The 18921-nt window shown below is 42.8% G+C and overlaps 1 protein-coding gene across 1 annotated transcript in view; it reads left to right on the top strand.

The window, feature by feature from the left end:
* Positions 1–2081: 2081 nt before the first annotated feature.
* Positions 2082–18921, top strand: part of LOC111973603 (V-set and transmembrane domain-containing protein 2A-like) — a 37147-nt gene continuing 20307 nt past the window's right edge. The window contains exons 1-2 of the mRNA XM_024000983.2: positions 2082–2700; positions 5607–5776. Of these exons, the coding sequence (XP_023856751.1) occupies positions 2622–2700; positions 5607–5776 (249 nt within the window). The 5' untranslated portion in view covers positions 2082–2621. The remainder of the gene's footprint in view (positions 2701–5606; positions 5777–18921) is intronic.

The following is an 18921-nucleotide window of genomic DNA, read 5'->3' as shown; positions in this document are numbered from 1 at the left end:
TCAGTCACCAAACATTACCAATATTCTATTGGTGCTACAGTCACCAACATTACCAGTACTCTATGGTTGCTCAGTCGACCAACATCACCAGCTATACTATTGGTGCTCAATCATCAACAATTCACCAGGTAAATCTTATGTGCTCAGTTCACAACATTAACCAGTATTCTTATGGGTGTTCAGTCACCAACATTACCAGTATCTATGGTGCTCAGTCACCAACATTACCAGTATCTATGGTGTTCAGTCACCAACATTACCAATATCTATGGTGTTCAGTCACTCACTGAGCCTGACTACGTACAGATTCAGTGAGCATAGCCTTGCTATTGAGAAAGGCAGCTTTAGGCAGACCTGGCTCTCAAGAGAAGACAGGCTATGTGCACACTGCCCACAAAATGAGGTGGAAACTGAGCTGCACTTCTTAACCTCCTGCCCAATGTATGACCATATTAGACACATATTTCCCTCAGATTACACAGATCCACAAAGAATTAGAAAACAAATCCAATTTTGATAAACTCCCATATCTACTGGGTAAAATTCCACAGTGCGCCATCACAGCAGCAAGATTTGTGACCTGTTGCCACAAGGGCAACCAGTGAAGAACAAACATCATTGTAAATACAACCCATATTTATGCTTATTTATTTTCCCTTGTGTACTTTAACCATTTGTACATTGTTACAAAACTGTATATATACATAATATAGGAGTAGGGAGAAAGTATTATTGTCGTTGAGCGCGCACTTATGAACGTGGCTGGATGTGAATGTCATTAATTATTGCAAACATCATCGCCCTGGAAAAGTGTTTAATTTTCAGATGCACTCTGCTTCACTCAAAGTGGCCCGTGCAGCATGCTCCGGTTGAGAAAATGGATACTGGCAAGAAACCAACGGTGGACAAGTTCCTTTAAGTAACGTTCGCTGCCCCACACTGACTATTGCTTAGATAGTGCTGATCATCAACAACAGCAACAGTATAGTACATAACTGGATTTAGCCTGGTTTTATGTAACTTCGATTCTATAGTGTTAAGGCAGAACAGCCGGAGTAAATCTTGAACCACTGACCTTGTGGTTACAAGGAAAGCACTTCTCTGGCAGGTTCCCTCTCAATCAGTACATTGGTGGCAGCAATATGATAATCTCTCAGGCTTCAGGGCCTGAGATACAGGCAGTTAGATTTGGGTATGTCATTTTAGGCAAGAATTGAAAAAAGGGTGCTATCCCTAGAAGTGTTTAATGRCATAGGAAGTAGCCTTTTGTGATTGACCTGTACTTGCAGGGTCTCTGGTTCAAACCCTGTCTCAGCTGTCTCCGCCATCAATAGCTACAATATTGTTTTATAGCCTCTGTACCAGTGGGTCTGATCTGTGCCTGTTTCAGAGGTCTGACTGCATAGCTATTAATAAACATGAGCAGGGCCTGCTCCAAACGTAAGCGACATAAACGATCGCTTAGGGCCCCCAGCCACTTATAAAAAAGAGTCTGGGTCGAGTTAGAATAGGTGCAAGTCCAACATATGTTGTGCATCAGCAGTTTTTTTTCTTATTATGTCAGTCATTGACAGTCACTCAATTAGCTCACGTCAGCCAACACTTTTTTTAGATTGGTGAGTTAGTCTAGCCAGCTATCTAAACTTGTAGTAATCATGGCTGAGTACTGACCGAGCACACAGGGCAAGTGTCTACCCATTGATGTTGTTAGTCACTCTCACTCAGAAATCATTAACATGATATGTCATGGCAACATTTGTAGATTTTCAGGAAATTAGCTTTAAAATTGCAAAAAAAATGTATTTGCACCTCATGGTAAAATGGGTAGAATTCCATGAAAGGAGCTGTATAATGTACATTTATTTCTCTGCCTTCATCAGAGGGGGCCACTAAAAATGTTTTGCCTGCAGGGAGGGGGGGGGCCCAACCAAATCTCGCTTAGGGCCCTCAAAAGGCTAGAGCCGACCCTCAATGAGATGGACACACCTACATTCCATATGTAAATTCTTCATGCCACATACCACTTGAGAATCAGATACCATTTTGATGTGGTTTTGAGTGACAACCCACCCAGTCTCTTAAATGATTTGGCATGTTTTGGTTGTGGAGAAAAGTGAGGAGCTATTTTGCTCTCCTCACACAAATCTCTCACACAAATCTTGTCATGAATGCTAAAATTATTACTAGCTTTCAAAATCGTTTGTAGGCTACTCCCGCTGCTATGCTTGATAATTACTTTACTATATTACCTATTTTTAAGTCTAGACTAGTGCAATTTGAAATAATGTGGAAAACGGGCTTTGAAAAAGTGTAGAGGTGTGTACACCAAGCACACAATAGGGGAACTGCACACTGACGTTGCATGAACAGCCACGTACTGTACCGAGAGCAGAGAACAGAGGCTATTAGTTTTACAACACCTTGTGCAGAGCGCGCAGTCACCAGTCTCGCTCTCTCTCTCTGCAAAGCTGACAACTTCAGGAGCCTTGCTATTGTTCCAGCATGTTATATATTCGCCATTCTGTGTCCAAGCATATCGGCCTGGCAACAGTTTAATTTGCTGAGCAGTTTTGGAAGATCGTTTTTTTTTCTCTCGGCTGATGTGACATTATCCATCTGTAATGATGTGGACCTCTCAGGACTTTATTGGATTCGTTGTATTGTCTAGTTTATGTATACAATTTGGATTCTGCTTTGAAGGTAAGCTGAGACATATCGCCCTTCAACACTTCCATCAATTCTAATCTCTCTGGACTTCGTCTGGGTTAAAAACAATATACATCGCATTTGAATTCATGTTAAAAGTGCGTATAACTTCAAGACGCAGATATTAAATAATGAATATGTTTCGATTGACGTAACAAATGCAACGTACTTCTGGGCTGTAAAATAAATGCAGAAAAAGTACCTAGTTTTGATCCAATGTTGTCCAAATGAACAAAACGCAACTGTTGATTGCTTAAAATGACACCTGGATATAATTTAGTAGTTTATAATATTATTATAATTAGTAGAACGTAGATGTTGGACTATCAGGCACAGATTAATATCGTTGTAAGAATAACTTTGAAGAGACACTGAGCGCGACATGCATTTAAAGTAACGGATATGCAGAAACAGTGTTGGAATGGCGTAGAGCGGGCAGTAGTTATTTTTCAGCACCATGTACGGTTACCCTGTTGACATATCAGTGCGAGTTTGCATCTATCCTTCGTGGTTTCTCTCTACCTTTGGATGCCTTGGTATTTCCACTGCCTCCCTAGCCTGTATCCCTTGAAAATGATCAGAAAATGTTTTTGTTTTTGTTTTTTTAAGCGCAGTGAGTGTTGCGGGGGGAAAACTGTAGGCTACATTGAACGACAGTTATTGTGATGCTTAGAGTGTTTTCATGGATTAAACCAGTGTAACATGTTCCACATTTAAATATATATTCAGATAGGCTATGCACTCTAGGTTATACTATGCTGGTCTTATTTGAATTACACTATGCACATTCATTTGAATTGTAGTTATTGGAGAGTGAATCTGGCAAATGTGTTGAGGTTAAATCACGTTTATCTCATATGTCCGTTCTTTGAGGGGCTGATATATGTTATAAGGCATTATGTTATGATCAAGGTATGATACCCATCGCAGTGACAGTTCTAGACACATAGGAAGCCCCTTCATTTAAAATGATATATTTCACTAATTCGATTAACCTACACTTCCCTTACAAAATCGCATTTACATATGTGAAATAACTGTTTGCACGTGTTGAGCTTAAATTTCACGTGAAACCATACTTTCACATGTATTAAATTAAACCACCTTTTTCACATTTGAGGGGAAAAAAACGTTTTCACCTCATGTGAATTACAGTTGCACATGTGAAATTTGCAGTTCCACAGATGTTCAAAAGGTTCACATGAAAATCGGATATGCAGTTTCACATGTGAAAAACTTTCTCATGTGAAAATGTCACTTTCACATGTTCAATTGCAATTTCACATGTGAAAATCAATCACATTTCAAAGTAACATTTCCAGTTTCACATGTAAGGAAACATTCACGTGAAAATCTTAACTTTCACATGTGAAATTGTGGTGGTGAAATATAGTGTTATTCCTCTCACACGTTGTTGCATGTTGCAGTAGCAATGTTTGAACATATGGAATTGCAAATTCTGTAATGCCATTCTGTAAAAAGGTCACTTAGCCTACCTGAGTATAGTAATTCAAGTGCATTGAAAAATACAATTTCTTACAGTATTTCTGAGCCATCCATCTCAGAGTTTTACTGCTGCAGGTGCATGCCTCATATGCTGGTCAGTGACCAGTGAAAAGAAGCCCCGTGAAAAGAAGCCCAATGAAAAGAAGCCCAGTGAAAAGAAGCCCAGTGAAAAGAAGCCCAGTGAAAAGAAGCCCAGTGAAAAGAAGCCCAATGAAAAGAAGCCCAATAAAAGAAGCCCAGTGAAAAGAAGCCCAGTGAAAAGAAGCCCAATGAAAAGAAGCCCAGTGAAAAGAAGCCCAGTGAAAAGAAGCCCAATGAAAAGAAGCCCAGTGAAAAGAAGCCCAGTTAAAAGAAGCCCAATGAAAAGAAGCCCCGTGAAAAGAAGCCCCGTGAAAAGAAGCCCAGTGAAAAGAAGCCCAGTGAAAAGAACAGAGAAGCTAGAGTTCCGTATCTCCTTATTCATCCTGTTTAACATGTTAGAATTAGTGCTCTCAGAGTTAATCAGTTAACTCCAGTTAATACACTGAAAACATCCTAAATACATGATATATACAGCTATACTGCTGCAACAATGCCATATCAGAACAAGTTGACTTTGAGGTTAAAGTGTGTTTGTCAATTTATCTGATTTGGCTAACTGTTACTTTGAACAAAATCAAGACGTCAATGTTCTCGTAATGCTTTTGTATAAAAACAATGTGTAAATTGCAGCTCAATTTTAGCAAATTATGAAATTGCGATACATCATGATTAATCACAGGAGGAAATCCTGCCATGAATTGGGAAGCATTTTTTAATTGTTTGACAGCCCTGGTTGACATTAAAATGTGAAAATCCACATGTGATGATGTAGCCCTGCATGCAACGTCAACGTTTGTGTTTGGTCTAATGGTCAAGACGTCAGATTTTCCAGTGGGAGACCTGGCTTCTAATCCTGCCAGTTACAAAAGCACGCATGTGAAACATAATATGAGAAATGTTGGGAAACCACGTGTCTTAGTCGTGAAAAAATCCATATGAAACTTTACCTGTCCAAAAACCATACGTGTCTGTTTTTCCCATGTGACTTTTTTCCCCATTTGATTTGTTCACACGTGATACATGCATGTGAAACGTCACACCTACGAAAACCACATGTCTAACTCTGTGAAAATATATATATTTCCTTTCCTTTTTGAAATCTTTCACGTGTTTCTTCACACAGGTTTTTCACGTGTTCTCTTGATTTTCTTTCATGTTTATTTGTTGTTGTTGTTGTTGTAAGGGTTTATTTACTCAACTACCATGTGTTGAAAGTAGTACCTTACACTATGACAGGTTTGTTATATGTAGGCTGTAGTTGTGGAGAGATGGACAGACAGCGATTATACTGATTGTTTTTCTCTATCTTTCAGGAAAGTTTACGGATATCCCCTCCAATCTAACGGTAAAAGAAGGTCAAAACATTGAAATGGCGTGCGCCTTCCAGAGTGGAACCACGTCAGTTTACTTAGAGATTCAATGGTGGTTTATAAGAGCACCAGAAGAACCCAGCAGCGAGGAGGAGGAGGATGATGAGGAAGAGGTATGCACTTCACTTGTTCTAAATAAAAGGGGGGAGAAGCAAAGGATTTTTTTTCCCGAGGGACTTTCTATAAAATACGACATGTCTTGGCCCTGCACATTGCAATCATGACTGCGTAGTGATGCAGTTTTAGTATAATCCCATTCCGCACAGAAACCTCAGTGAATTCTCGCATGATTGGATTATCATTACCAAGAGCATAGCCTTTTAAAATCCCTAGATTATCCTGTAAAACTTACTGTAATAAACGTTGATAACAGATTGCCACAACATGCAGTGGTAAAATAATACTGGTCTGTTTAATCTCAGCCTGTCTTTACCAAGTTGATTTAACCCAGGGCTAATTTAAGTGACTTGCATATGTAGTCTGAGGTGTGTAGTGCCATTCTGACAGAGTTAAGAGAACTGATAGTCATTTATCATTGTAGGACCCTCAGAGGCCATGCAGGAAAAAACTTTGCTGACACATTCTTGCAAATTGGCTCGTTAAAGCCTGAACAGTGTACCGAGACCCTCCTCGACTGGCATTTGTAATGTATTTCTAGACTGGAGAGCTACTTATGACAGATTTTCCTTGCAAATAATGATCAGTTACTTTGTGTTTATGTATTATTTTGCTCCCTCTATTGAAATGGCTGGTACATTTTAGGGGAGTTTGTCAGTTTGTCATCACAGACATCAAACAAGGAAATGTTTCCTTTGTTAAATGCTCGTCTTCCTCGCAGTGAAACCACAATGCAGAGAGCGAGAGGCTGTTCTTGGATATCCACATGGTTTTAAAACAGTTATTACTTGTCCATTGTTGTCATCCATCATGCTGGCGTTGCCAAGGCTTTGATCCGTTTGATCTATCACTCTTAGATGTCGGCTGAAGGAGCTATTGATGCTCACCACGCCATTGCTGCTCATATGATCTAGTTCTTTTCACGGTATTTGTTTGAAATGACAAGCAGTGGTTTTGTCCTGAGAGGAAAGGGTTTTGACAAAAAAAACAAGCCAAGGAGTCGTGAGGAGGACTATAAAAAGATGCTACGGGAAAAAAGTAGAGCTGAGAAAAAGRGTGGAATAGGATTCAAAGTGAAACAGACATGCACAGGGTGCTGCAGGGTCCAGTCCATGACAACAACACAATAACTGAATCCTGCTTTAAAGGGCGGGCACGTCCACTATATCACAGTGGCATCAAAGTGTTCGTTCTGTAGCTGTCTGTGAGATATAGTCCCAGTGACACTATCACGTGTAGTGGTTGACATTGTTGGAAGCTCTCTGCTTTGTTTGACTGGGCTAAAATGGTGGTCTATCCCTCTACTCATGCTGAAGAGAGGATTCATCTCTCCTCAAGGCTGGATCTGTCGCTATCTGTTTAATCCACACGTCCGCAGAATAAATCTTTACAATCCTCTTCGCTAGTAATTCTATTTGGTGTGGGATTAAGGGTTGATATAAGCAAAGGAAAATGTGATTTCTCTCTCAAGGTAACAGTTGTGTCTTCCTGGGTCATTGAAAAAGCCTAAACCCATTGATTGCAATTGTGTGCCACGGCCTCTGTCAACGAGATAAGTTGCTTTTCTGTTTTCCTCTCTGTTAAAGACAAAGTGTGAAAGTCACAGACATACAGAACGTGTCCTCAGTGAGACCTGTCAACTTGTCAGGCGTGGATCAAGGAATGAAAGCACTTATTTCCTGTTTCAGCAGGAAACATACAATCCATAGCTGTACTCCAGCCTCTTGCACCTGAAGTTACTATCTCCTTCACCGGCCATCGCTCCTACTGCCCCATAAGCCTTGTACCCTGTCTGGCCCTCTGCCCTACTGCCCCATAAGCCTTGTACCCTGTCTGGCCCTCTGTCCTATTCTGCCATAAGCCTTGTACCTCTGTCTGGCCCTCTGTCCTTTACGCCATAAGCCTTGTACCCTGTCTGCGCCCTCTGCTCCTAGCTGCCCATAAGCGTGTACCTGTCTGGCCCTCTGTCCTACTGCCCATAGCCTTGTACTCTGTCCTGGCCCTCTGTCCTACTGCCCCATAAGCCTTGTACCCTGTCTGGCCTCTTGCCCTACTGCCCATATAAGCCGTGTACCCTGTCTGGCCTCTGTCCTACTGAGCGCCATAAGCCTTGTAGCGCCTGCCTGGCCCTCTGTCCTAACTGCCCCATAAGCCTTGCACCTGCCTGGCCCTCTGTCTAGCTTGCCCCATCCATAAGCCTTGTACCCTGTCTGGCCCTCTGTTCCTCCTGCCCCATAAGCCTTGTACACCCTGTCTGGCCCCTCTGTCCTACTGCCCATAAGCCTGTTTACCCTGTCTGCCCTCTGTTCCTACTGCCCCATGAACTTGTACCCTGTTCTGGCCCTCCTGTCCTAAATACACAAATTATTTGGACACCTGCTTGTCGAACATCTCATTCCAAAATCATGGGCATTAGTATGGAGTTGGTCCCCCCTTTGGTGCTTTATTAGCCTCCACACTGCTGTGGAAACTTGCTACCATTCAGCCAGAAGAGCATTAGTGAGGAGAGATCATTGTATGCTGAAGCGTTACGATTTCCTTTCACTGGAAATAAGGGGCCCRAACCATGAAAAAGTGCCTTAGACCATTATTCCTTCTCCGCCAAACTTGATGCATTCGGGCAAGTAGCGTTCTCCAAACCCAGATTTGTCCGTCGGACTGCCAGATGGTGAAGCGCAATTCATCACTCCAAAGAACACATTTTCACTGCTCCAGAGTCCAATGGTCGGCGAGTTTTACACCACTCCAGCCGATGCTTGGCATTGCGCATGGTGATCTTTGGCTTGTGTGCTGCTGTTTGGCCATGGAAACCCATTTCAAGAAGCTCCCGACGAACAGTTCTTGTGTGGACGTTGCTTCCAGAGGCAGTTTGGAACTCGGTAGTGTGTTGCAACCGAGGACCGATGATTTTTATGAGAAATTCGCTTCAACACTCCATTTCTGTGAGCTTGTGTGGCCTACCACTTGGCGGCTGAGCCGTTGTTGCTCCTAGACATTTCCATTTCACAATAACAGCACTTACAGTTGACTGGGACAGCATTAGCAGGGCAGACATTTTACGAACTGAATTGTTGGAAAGGTGGCATCCTATGATGGTGCCACAATGAATGTCACTGAGCATTTCATTAAGGTCATTCTACTGCCAATGTGTGTCTATGGAGATTACATGGCTGTGTGCTTGATTTTATACACCTGTCAGCAAAAGTTGTGGCTGAAATAGCTGAATCCACTAGTTTGAAGGGTTGTCCACGTAGTGTGATAACATGCATAGCCAATACAATGCACAGCCTCCCATCGACTCCGGTCTCATTTTGAGACAGACACACAGCTCTAATGGATAGAATGTTTCCAGGATCACATGACCAAGGTGTCAGTGGTGGGGAACTTGTAGTAAAATAAAGTAATCATTTGGTGAGATTTTATATTTGTCCTGTTTGAAAATGTGCTTCTTTCCATATCCCAACTCCCACTGAGAATGGGGTCATGGCCAGACGTTATCAGTTGCGACTGTGAAGCAATTAGGAGGAAGTGCTTTGCTTTAAGGGCACATCGACAGATTTTTCACTTTGTCGGCTCGGCGATTCAAACTAGCAGCTTTCGGGTTACTGGCCCAATGACCGCTATGGACCGTTATGTCCTGCTTTCTATTCACTTGTCTTTTCCCCTGCTACTTCAACATAATGTCCTGTATTCCATCCGCTTGTCTTTTCCCCTGCTACTTCAACATAATGTCCTGTATTCATGGGCTTGTTCTTTTCCCCTGCTACTCTCACATACTGCCTGTATTCATCCGCTTGTCTTTCCCCGGCTACTTCAACATAAATGTCTGTATTCCATCCGCTTGTTTTTCCCGCTGATACTTCAATTCCTAATGTTCCTGTGATTCCAAGCTCCGCTTGTCTTTCGCTCCGCTCTGCTATTCAACCTAATGGAGAGCCGTATTCAGTGTGTCAATACAAAGTTATGGATTTCCTCATTTGGAATGACTCATTATGGGCATGAGTGACTTTGGTAGGAGTCAAATTAATTTGAAGGAAGTTGATAAGGATTGGGTGAGAGAAAGCATGGAAGAAGTTATGGAGCGATAGTTTGGCAAGGGCTCCTGGGAAAACAAGGCCACGCTGTGGGATGGTTCTTGCTAGTAATTATCATTATTGGACCAATCAGTCATTGGGGGGGGGGGGGGGGGGGGGGGGGGGGGGCTTGCAGGTAATCATTGCAAAATGTCTTCCAAAAGATTAATGGAAACAGAGGCTTTCAACACAGAGTTCCATTAGATACTTATCCTCATGGCTGGTGTGGTCCCAATTGGTGTTGCGAAGCTAACGGATACTTTAAAAATACTTTGCTACAACTATTGTACTGTAATCATTTCCTCTCAGTACTTTTTTTGTCAACATGACACAATTTCATCTTTCACTCAGGGCCCCTCGGGCGGGCCTTGTGAGCCACTGGGGGGATCACAGTAACTAACTAGTGTGTCAGTCAGTCCAAGAGTGTGAGGATGTCTTCTGTGTAAACCTGCCATGTGTTAGGCCAGATTAATTAGACCACCTAGAGGTGCCATTGGGCAAGTTAGAGGATATAACAGCCATCTTGTTTTCAACATCCCTTCAGAGAATTCCCTGCAGAAACTCAGTGCTCATATCAATGGGTATGCTTATTGAGTGCTATATCCATTGGTTGCATGGCTCTTAGTAGTGTCCAAGGGGCTTTGGTCCAAAGACGCCAAACAGAGGTGATTTGTAGGAAGAAATATAACTAAGACAGGCTTGTAGAGCAACATAGAGAGGGATGTCTCCTGGCTTTACGAACATATTTGGTCAGAAATGAGAAAGAAAATTCTACAAGCAAGAGGCAGCTCCGACTAAACATGAGCTCGAGAGAGAAGGCGTTGTCTGGCATGCACAGCCAGCATCCTCCAATTCAATCTACTGGATCAAAACACAGTCTCACTTTTTGGAAGAGATTGGGCACAGTCAGAGAATGACTAGCAATTGATCCACCAACTCAACGGGAGACGAAAGGAAGGGGGGAAACATTGGCTGCAGGTGTATTCATGTGTGTATGCTGTGTGTGTGTTTGTGTGTGTGTGTGTACACTCATACGTGACTAACTGATGTTGTTGAGCCGTTGGATCTGACATGACAAGTGACAAAAAGTTGCAAGCATCACTACAACACATATTGTTCAAGGGACAACACAAACACCGTATCCTTTTGAGTTCCAGAGAGGATTTAATCCGACAAAGACAAGAACCCCTGCAGTTATGTGACATTCTGCTCGTGACCCCCTTATGGCCATTTTGAAACATCAGCAACACACGATGTTTCTCAATCATATCCAGATTGTCTACAATGATAGAAAGCACAGGCAGGAAAGGGCTTATATGTATCGCATAGGGACAGGAAATTAAACACGGATTTAGATGATTGGCTGCCCAGGATGCTGGGTTCCAGGGAGGATTACAGGGAGAAGGCAAAGATGGAGGTTAAAAGTTGTATAGGCTCCAGAACTGCAGTGTGACAGAATCACAAAGAGAATCGATGCGCGAGGAGATTTTTTTGGTCCACTGCATAGATCAATATTAAAGCAAGTATCCTTCTGATATGACATGCTTTTTAAAATGGCTAGTTGTGTACATTCATATGGCTTTGAGATGTCAGTCATAAGTCTGCTTCGAAAGGACATCTTGATATACACTGAGTGTACAAAACATTAAGAACACCTTTGTAATATTGACTTGCACCCCACCCCCCCAGCCTGAATTCATCGTGGCATGGACTCTGCAAGGTGTCGAGAGCGTTCCACAGGGATGCTGACCCATGTTGACTTCAACGCTTCCCACAGTTGTGTTAAGTTGGCTGGATGTCCTTTGGCTGGTGGACTATTCTTGATACACACAGGAAACTGTTGAGTGTGAAAAACCCAGCAGCATTGCAGTTCTTGACACAAACCGGTGCGCCTGGCACCTACTACCATACCCTGTTCAATAGAACTTAAATCTTGCCCATACATTCACTGAATGGTACTCATACACAATCCATGTCTCAATTGTCTGAAGGTTAAAAAAATCCTTCTTTAACCTGTCTCCTCCCCCTTCATCTACACTGATTGAAGTGGATTTAACAAAGGGACATCAATAAGGGATCATAGTGTTTACCTGGATTCACCTGGGCATTCTGTCATGGAAAGAGCAGGTGTTCCTAAGGGCCCTTCTGCTGGTCTTTATTGTAACTTTTAATAATATTTATTCTTATTATTGTACTGATGATATGATATGTAGGTTGTAGGCCTTAATACATTGAACCAAGTAACTTATGCAATCAACACACACCAAACTAAGTTAGGAAATAACAATATTGCTGGAGTAATATATTAAAAGTCTGGTTGGAACACTTCTAAGAATCGTATTCAATTGAATTATGTAGATTACACACTGAGCAGTGGCCTATAACAACCAGCGGTCTCCTCACTTGAGGAAAGTGTTGTAGGCACCTGACCTAAATGTATTTGTTACCTCGTGCCGAGTGGAAAATCTAAAGGGATTAGTCCAATTTTACGAAGAACATTTTTATTGTAATGACATTATTGGGGGGGAAGTTATTAATCATGAGGCCTTTCTGCAGTAGGAGATCGTAGGCGTAAGTACCCCTTTGAGGGCTGTTCTAAGATCACTTTTGTCTTTTTAGATTATAATGAGTCCTATAACATTCACAAGGGGGACCTGATCCTAGATCAGCCCTCCTACTCTGAGATGCTTCAGGAATACGGCCCAGCAGTTCTCCCCCTACCGAGAGACTGTAGTGACATCTCCACTTCAAGGTGTGACCCACTGTGGTCCAGTGGTATCAGGCTGGCTGCTACACAACTGTAATGAGATAAATGAAGAGCCCATTGTGGAGTTTTCAAGATGAATCTCGTGGACGTCTGACAGAAGCGTCAAATAGGTGAGTGTCTGCATATGAAAGCGGCTGATTAGATTAAACGTGACCAATCCCCTTGATGTGTGAGATGACATTGACCTTGCCACTGTGCCAGCCTCCCTCTGCAACACTCCCAGACCTATCTCTCTCTATATATATATCCCGCTCTCTCTCTCACTCTGTCTCTCTCAGTCTTACCCCCCTATCAGCTTCAAATGAACCTGGAGGAAGGGAAGGAGCAGAGAGAGAGAGAGAGAGAGAGAGAGAGTAGAGAGAAGAGAAGAGAGGACGAGGAGACAGAGAGAGAGAGAGAGCAGAGGACGAGAAGAGAGAACAGAGAGAGACAGAGAGAGAAGAACGAGAGGACAGAGAGAGGAAGAGAGGAAGAGAGAGAGAGAGAGAGAGAGAGAGAGAGAGAGAGAGAGACGAGAGGAAGAGAGAAGAGAGAGAGAGAGAGAGACAGAGAGAGAGACAGAGAGAGAGAGAGACAGAGAGAGAGAGAGCTCCTGTATTCTGAGATAATGCAGCTGTCATACGGTTTTGATTCAGGGCATTGATTCATCCTTTAATTGCTTAGTGGATATTGGTTTGGGGGATATCACAGTAATGTATGGTCTAGCGGAACAGTATGGCACTGATCACACTGTGATATGTAATCATATATTGTCGCTGCCAATAATCCTCGTATCAGTTGTGCCCTCAATTGTTAAGGTCAGATCTCATCAAACGCCCATTTCCTGACTTCCTTGGTATACTTTGTTAATGCGTATGACTCACACCTGTACTGACTTAACTCTAATGGACAGGGTGCAGGGCACAAGCTGAACATAACAGCTATCAGCGGCTGGACCATTGTGTCCTTTGTGATGAACAGGAAACGTCCAAGAGAATAAATACTTAGCTGAGCTTGGACTGGAGGGTTACACAGGTCAACACTCAATTCACATCCCCTCTGACAGTCCCTCCACCTTGACACACTCACACCAGACTGTACTGTGTTGCTACGCACCTGTATCCACGCTGCCAACCAGGTTACCATGGTAAATGTAGTCAGAAATCGCCTAGATGAAACAGCAGTTAGCTGTTTAGAGCTTCCTGCTTAACAGTTGGACTCATATTGAGTGCAATTTTCCTATGGTGCCTTTGGAGATGAGCGAGCAACAAGAGTTCGGAATTAAGCGCCTAATTAGGACTCCCAGGGAAAATGTATTTACTGACGGATTATGACCGAGACACCAATTTTTGATATCAAGCATTTCAAGGGTACGTGGCCTCGTTTTGTGACACGCATTTTAAGTCTGACAGAGAAAAAGGCAAAGGACGTATTCAGCAGAAAAAGTTTCTCAGTGATGGAACGTAACAGGGGTGGATAAAGTACCCAATGTCATACTTGAGTAAAAGTAAAGATACCGTAATAGAAAATTACTCAAGTATAAAGTCAACCAGTAAAATACTACTTGAGTAAAACTCTAAAAGTATTTGGTTTTAATTATACTTAATGAAAAATTCCACCACATCTTTTGGTGTTTGTTTCATTCGTCCATTATTGACAATCAAGATTTCAAGATATGTAACTTACATTTTTTTTTTATAATCCGTTTATGATGCATTTTGCATCATATGACGTAAAATGCATCATAGGGGAGGATTTCTGTATTTTGAAAGTTACATATCTTGAAAAGTTGATTGCTGACAAGCAAAACATTTTGGGACAGTGTCAACAATAGACTCATTTTTCTTTAATTATTGAAAGTAAATGTAATTGCTAAAATATACTTGAGTATCAAAAGTAATAGTATTAATAATTTAATATTCCTTATATTAAGCAAACCGGAAAGCACGATTGTTCTTGTTTTTTAGTTTTTTTACAGACACACTCCAACACACAGACATCATTTACAAACGAAGCATTTGTGTTTAGTGAGTCCTCCAGATCAGAGGCAGTAGGAATGACCAGGGATGTTCTCTGTTTAGTGAGTCCACCAGATCAGAGGCAGAGGCGATGACCAGGGATGTTATCTGTTTAGTGAGTCCTCCAGATCAGAGGCAGGGGATGACCAGGGATGTTCTCTGTTTAGTGAGTCCTCCAGATCAGAGCAGATGGATGACCAGGGATGTTATCTGTTTAGTGAGTCCACCAGATCAGAGGCAGAGGGATGACCAGGGATGTTCTCTGTTTAGTGAGTCCTCCAGATCAGAGGCAGAGGGATGACCAGGGATGTTTCTGTTTAGTGAGTCCCCAGATCAGAGGCAGAGGATGACCAGGGATGTTTCTGTTTAGTGAGTCCTCCAGATCAGAGGCAGAGGGATGACCAGGGATGTTCTCTGTTTAGTGAGTCCTCCAGATCAGAGGCAGAGGGATGACCAGGGATGTTCTCTGTTTAGTGAGTCACCAGATCAGAGGCAGTAGGGAATGACCAGGGATGTTCTGTTTAGTGAGTCCTCCAGATCAGAGGCAGTAGAAATGACCAGGGATGTTCTGTTTAGTGAGTCCACCAGATCAGAGGCAGTAGGAATGACCAGGGATGTTCTCTGTTTAGTGAGTCCTCCAGATCAGAGGCAGTAGGAATGACCAGGGATGTTCTGTTTAGTGAGTCCACCAGATCAGAGGCAGAGGGATGACCAGGGATGTTCTGTTGATAAGTGTGTGAATTGGACCATTTTCCTGTCCTGCTAAGCATTCAAAATGTAACAAGTACTTTGGGTGTCAGGGAAAATGTATTGAGTAAAACTTAGATTATTTTCTTTAGGAATGTAGTTAGGTAAAAGTAAACATTTTCTAAAATATAAATATTAAACTAAAGTACACATACTCCAAAAAACGACTTAAGTAGTACTTTTAATTATTTTTGACACTGGCCATCTGGGCAACACGAAAATGTAAAATGCATCTCGGGCTAGTTAGGCACATTTTCTAGTAACTCTGTCTGAAAATTACTATCCTTGGGCTAGTGCAGTGGTATTCAAAGTCGGGGTCACGACCCCTTGTGGGGTCACAGAGTAACTGTAAAATTTCTGGAACAAACAACGAAGAGTAATGATTTTGGTATTGGATAATATACAAATGTTTTTGAGAAAGATAATTAGAAAAATAAAATTGTATTCATTAAGTGTATTTATTGGTTTCTTTTAATTTTCATAAAAGATGAAAATGCAATGAATTGAAGGTTATTTGTTTGATATAAAAATCAAACTTTACCGATTTTTAACATCAAATCAAATGTTATTGGTCACATACACATTTTTTTGCAGATGTTAAATGCTTGTGTTCCTAGCTCCAACATTGCAGTAGTATATAACAATTCACAACAATACACACAAATCTAAAAGTATAACAATGGAATTACAAAATATATAAATATTAGGATGAACAATGTCAGAGTGGCATTGACTAAAATACAGTAGAATAGAATACAGTATATAGATAAGAGATGAGTAAAGCAGTAGGTAAACAATATTAAAGTGACTAGTGTTCCGTTATTAAAGTGGCCAGTGATTCCATGTATATGGGGCAGCAGCCTCTAAGGTGCAAGGTTGAGTAACCGGGTGGTAGCCAGCTAGTGATGGCTATTTAACAGTCTGATGGCCTTGAGATAGAAGCTGTTTTTCAGTCTCTCGGTCCCAGCTTTGATGTACCTGTACTGACCTCACCTTCTGGATGATTTGATTTGATAGCGGGGTGAACAGGCAGTGGCTCGGGTGCTCAAACACTCCAATCAGCTGGTCTGCGCATGCTCTGAGGATGCGGCTTGGGATGCAGTCTGGGCCGGCAGCCTTGCGAGGGTTAACACTCTTAAATGTCTTACTCACGTCGGCCATGTGCTAGCCTAATTTCCACCCCTGCTGCTTCGTCACTTAAATGTTCTCTGCCTTGGAAAGTTGTGGTGTTTTTGTTTGCTCCACAGACATACATCAAGACCATACTGTATCTGTTCACAAGGACACAGTTGGGGTTTTCCTAGCTGTCTGAAATACAGGGTCAATGTCAGAGCAATATAAATATCTACTTTGGAGAAGAAATCTTGGGTTTCCTTGCTCTCAGGTGGGAGAAGAGAGAAACCACTTTCGGTGACTGAAACAAGTAATTTCAGGCTGTCTATCATAGAGCAGACCAGCTATCTATATATTTGAGGGCTAGAGCTATCAATCATCCATGCACCCCTGCTGCTCTTACTGACAATATGTTGCCTCAACACCATTACGTTGAGAGATATGGTGACAGGTTATGGCATGTTGTTGTGTAATGGATTTTTACACATTCTAAACTCAGCAAAAAAAGAAATGTCCTCTCATCGTCAACTGTGTTTATTTTCAGGAAAATTATTCATATTTCTATGAACATAACAAGATTCAACAACTGAGACAAAAACTGAACAAGTTCCACAGACATGTGACTAACAGAAATGGAATAAATCGATCCTGAACAAAGGGTTGGGTCAAAATCATAAAGTAACAGTCAGTATCTGGTGTGGCCACCAGCTGCATTAAGTACTGCAGTGCATCTCCTCCTCATGGACTGCACCAGATTTACCAGTTCTTGCTGTGAGATGTTACCCCACTCTTTCCCCAAGGCACCTGCAAGTTCCCGGACATTTCTGGGGGGTATGGCCCTAGCCCTCACCCTCCAATCCAACAGGTCACAGACGTCCTCAATGGGATTGAGATCCGCACTCTTCACTGGTCATGGAAGAACACTGACATTCCTATCTTGCAGGAAATCACGCACAGAACGAGCAGTTTGGCTGGTGGAATTGTCATGCTGGAGGGTCATGGCAGGATGAGCCTGCAGGAAGGGTACCACATGAGGGAGGAGGATGTCTTCCCTGTAACGCACAGTTGAGATGAGTTGAGATTGCCTGCAATGACAACAAGCTCAGTCCGATGATGCTGTTACACACCACCCCAGACCAAGATGGACCCTCCACCTCCAAATCGATCCCGCTCCAGAGTATAGGCCTCGGTGTAACGCTCATTCCTTCGACGATAAACGTGAATCCGACCATCAACCCTGGTGAGACAAAAGCGCAACTCGTCAGTGAAGAGCAATTTTTGCCAGTCCTGTCTGGTCCAGCGACGGTGGGTTTGTGCCCATAGGCGACGTTGTTGCCAGTGATGTCTGGTGAGGACCTGCCTTACAACAGGCCTACAAGCCCTCAGTCCAGCCTCTCTCAGCCTATTGCGGGCATGGCGTACTAATAGATAGTAAGTGACTGGAGGACCCCTTAGCTGGGTGTTGGCACAGAACACGAGTATGAAGAGAGGGCACCTCATATCAATTGGGATCCAGTCACGGAAGTGTACGGTCGCAAGTGGGTGGGTAGTATATGGGCTTGGTGACAAAACGGATGGCACTGTGATAGACTGCATCCAATTTATTGAGTAGGGTTTTGGAGCTATTTTGTAAATGACATCACCGAAGTCGAGGATTGGTAGGATGGTCAGTTTTACAAGGGTATGTTTGGCAGCATGAGTAAAGGATGCTTGTTGCGGAATAGGAAGCCAATTCTAGATTTGACTTTGGATTGGAGATGTTTGATGTGGTCTGAAGGAGAGTTTACAGTCTAACCAGACACCTAGTATTTGTAGTTGTCCACATATTCTAAGTCAGAGCCGTCCAAAGTAGTGATGTTGGACAGGCGGCAGGAGCAGGCAGCGATCGGTTGAAAGAGCATGCATTTGGTTTACTTGTATTTAAGAAGCAGTTGGAGGCCACGGAAGGAGAGTTGTATGGCATTGAAGCTCGCCTGGAGGGTGTTAACACAGTGTCAAAAGAAGGCCAGAAGTATACAGAATAGTGTCGTCTGCGTAGAGGTGGATCAGAGAATCACCAGCAGCAAGAGCGACATCATTGATGTAAACAGAGAAGAGAGTCGGTCCAAGAATTGAACCCTGTGGCACCCCCATAGAGACTGCAGAGGCCCGGACAACAGACCCTCCGATTTGACACACTGAACTCGATCAGAGAAGTAGTTGGTGAACCAGGCGAGCAATCATTAGAGAACCAAGGCTGTCGAGTCTGCCAATGAGATGGTTGTGTGTGACAAAGAGCAAAAGCTCTGGCCAGGTCAATGAATACGGCTGCACAGTATTGTTTCCGTCACGATGGCGGTGTACGATATCGTTTATGACTTGAGCGTGGCTGAGGTGCACCCATGCACCACCGCTCTCTCCTCTCTCGTCTCTCCTCTCTTCTCTCTCTCTTGCTCTCTCTCTCT

The sequence above is a fragment of the Salvelinus sp. IW2-2015 genome, linkage group LG14, assembly GCF_002910315.2.
Source record: "Salvelinus sp. IW2-2015 linkage group LG14, ASM291031v2, whole genome shotgun sequence".
In the NCBI taxonomy this organism is placed as follows: domain Eukaryota; kingdom Metazoa; phylum Chordata; class Actinopteri; order Salmoniformes; family Salmonidae; genus Salvelinus; species Salvelinus sp. IW2-2015.
Note: the sequence above shows the minus strand (reverse complement) of the source record. Positions and strands in the feature narration are given on the sequence as shown.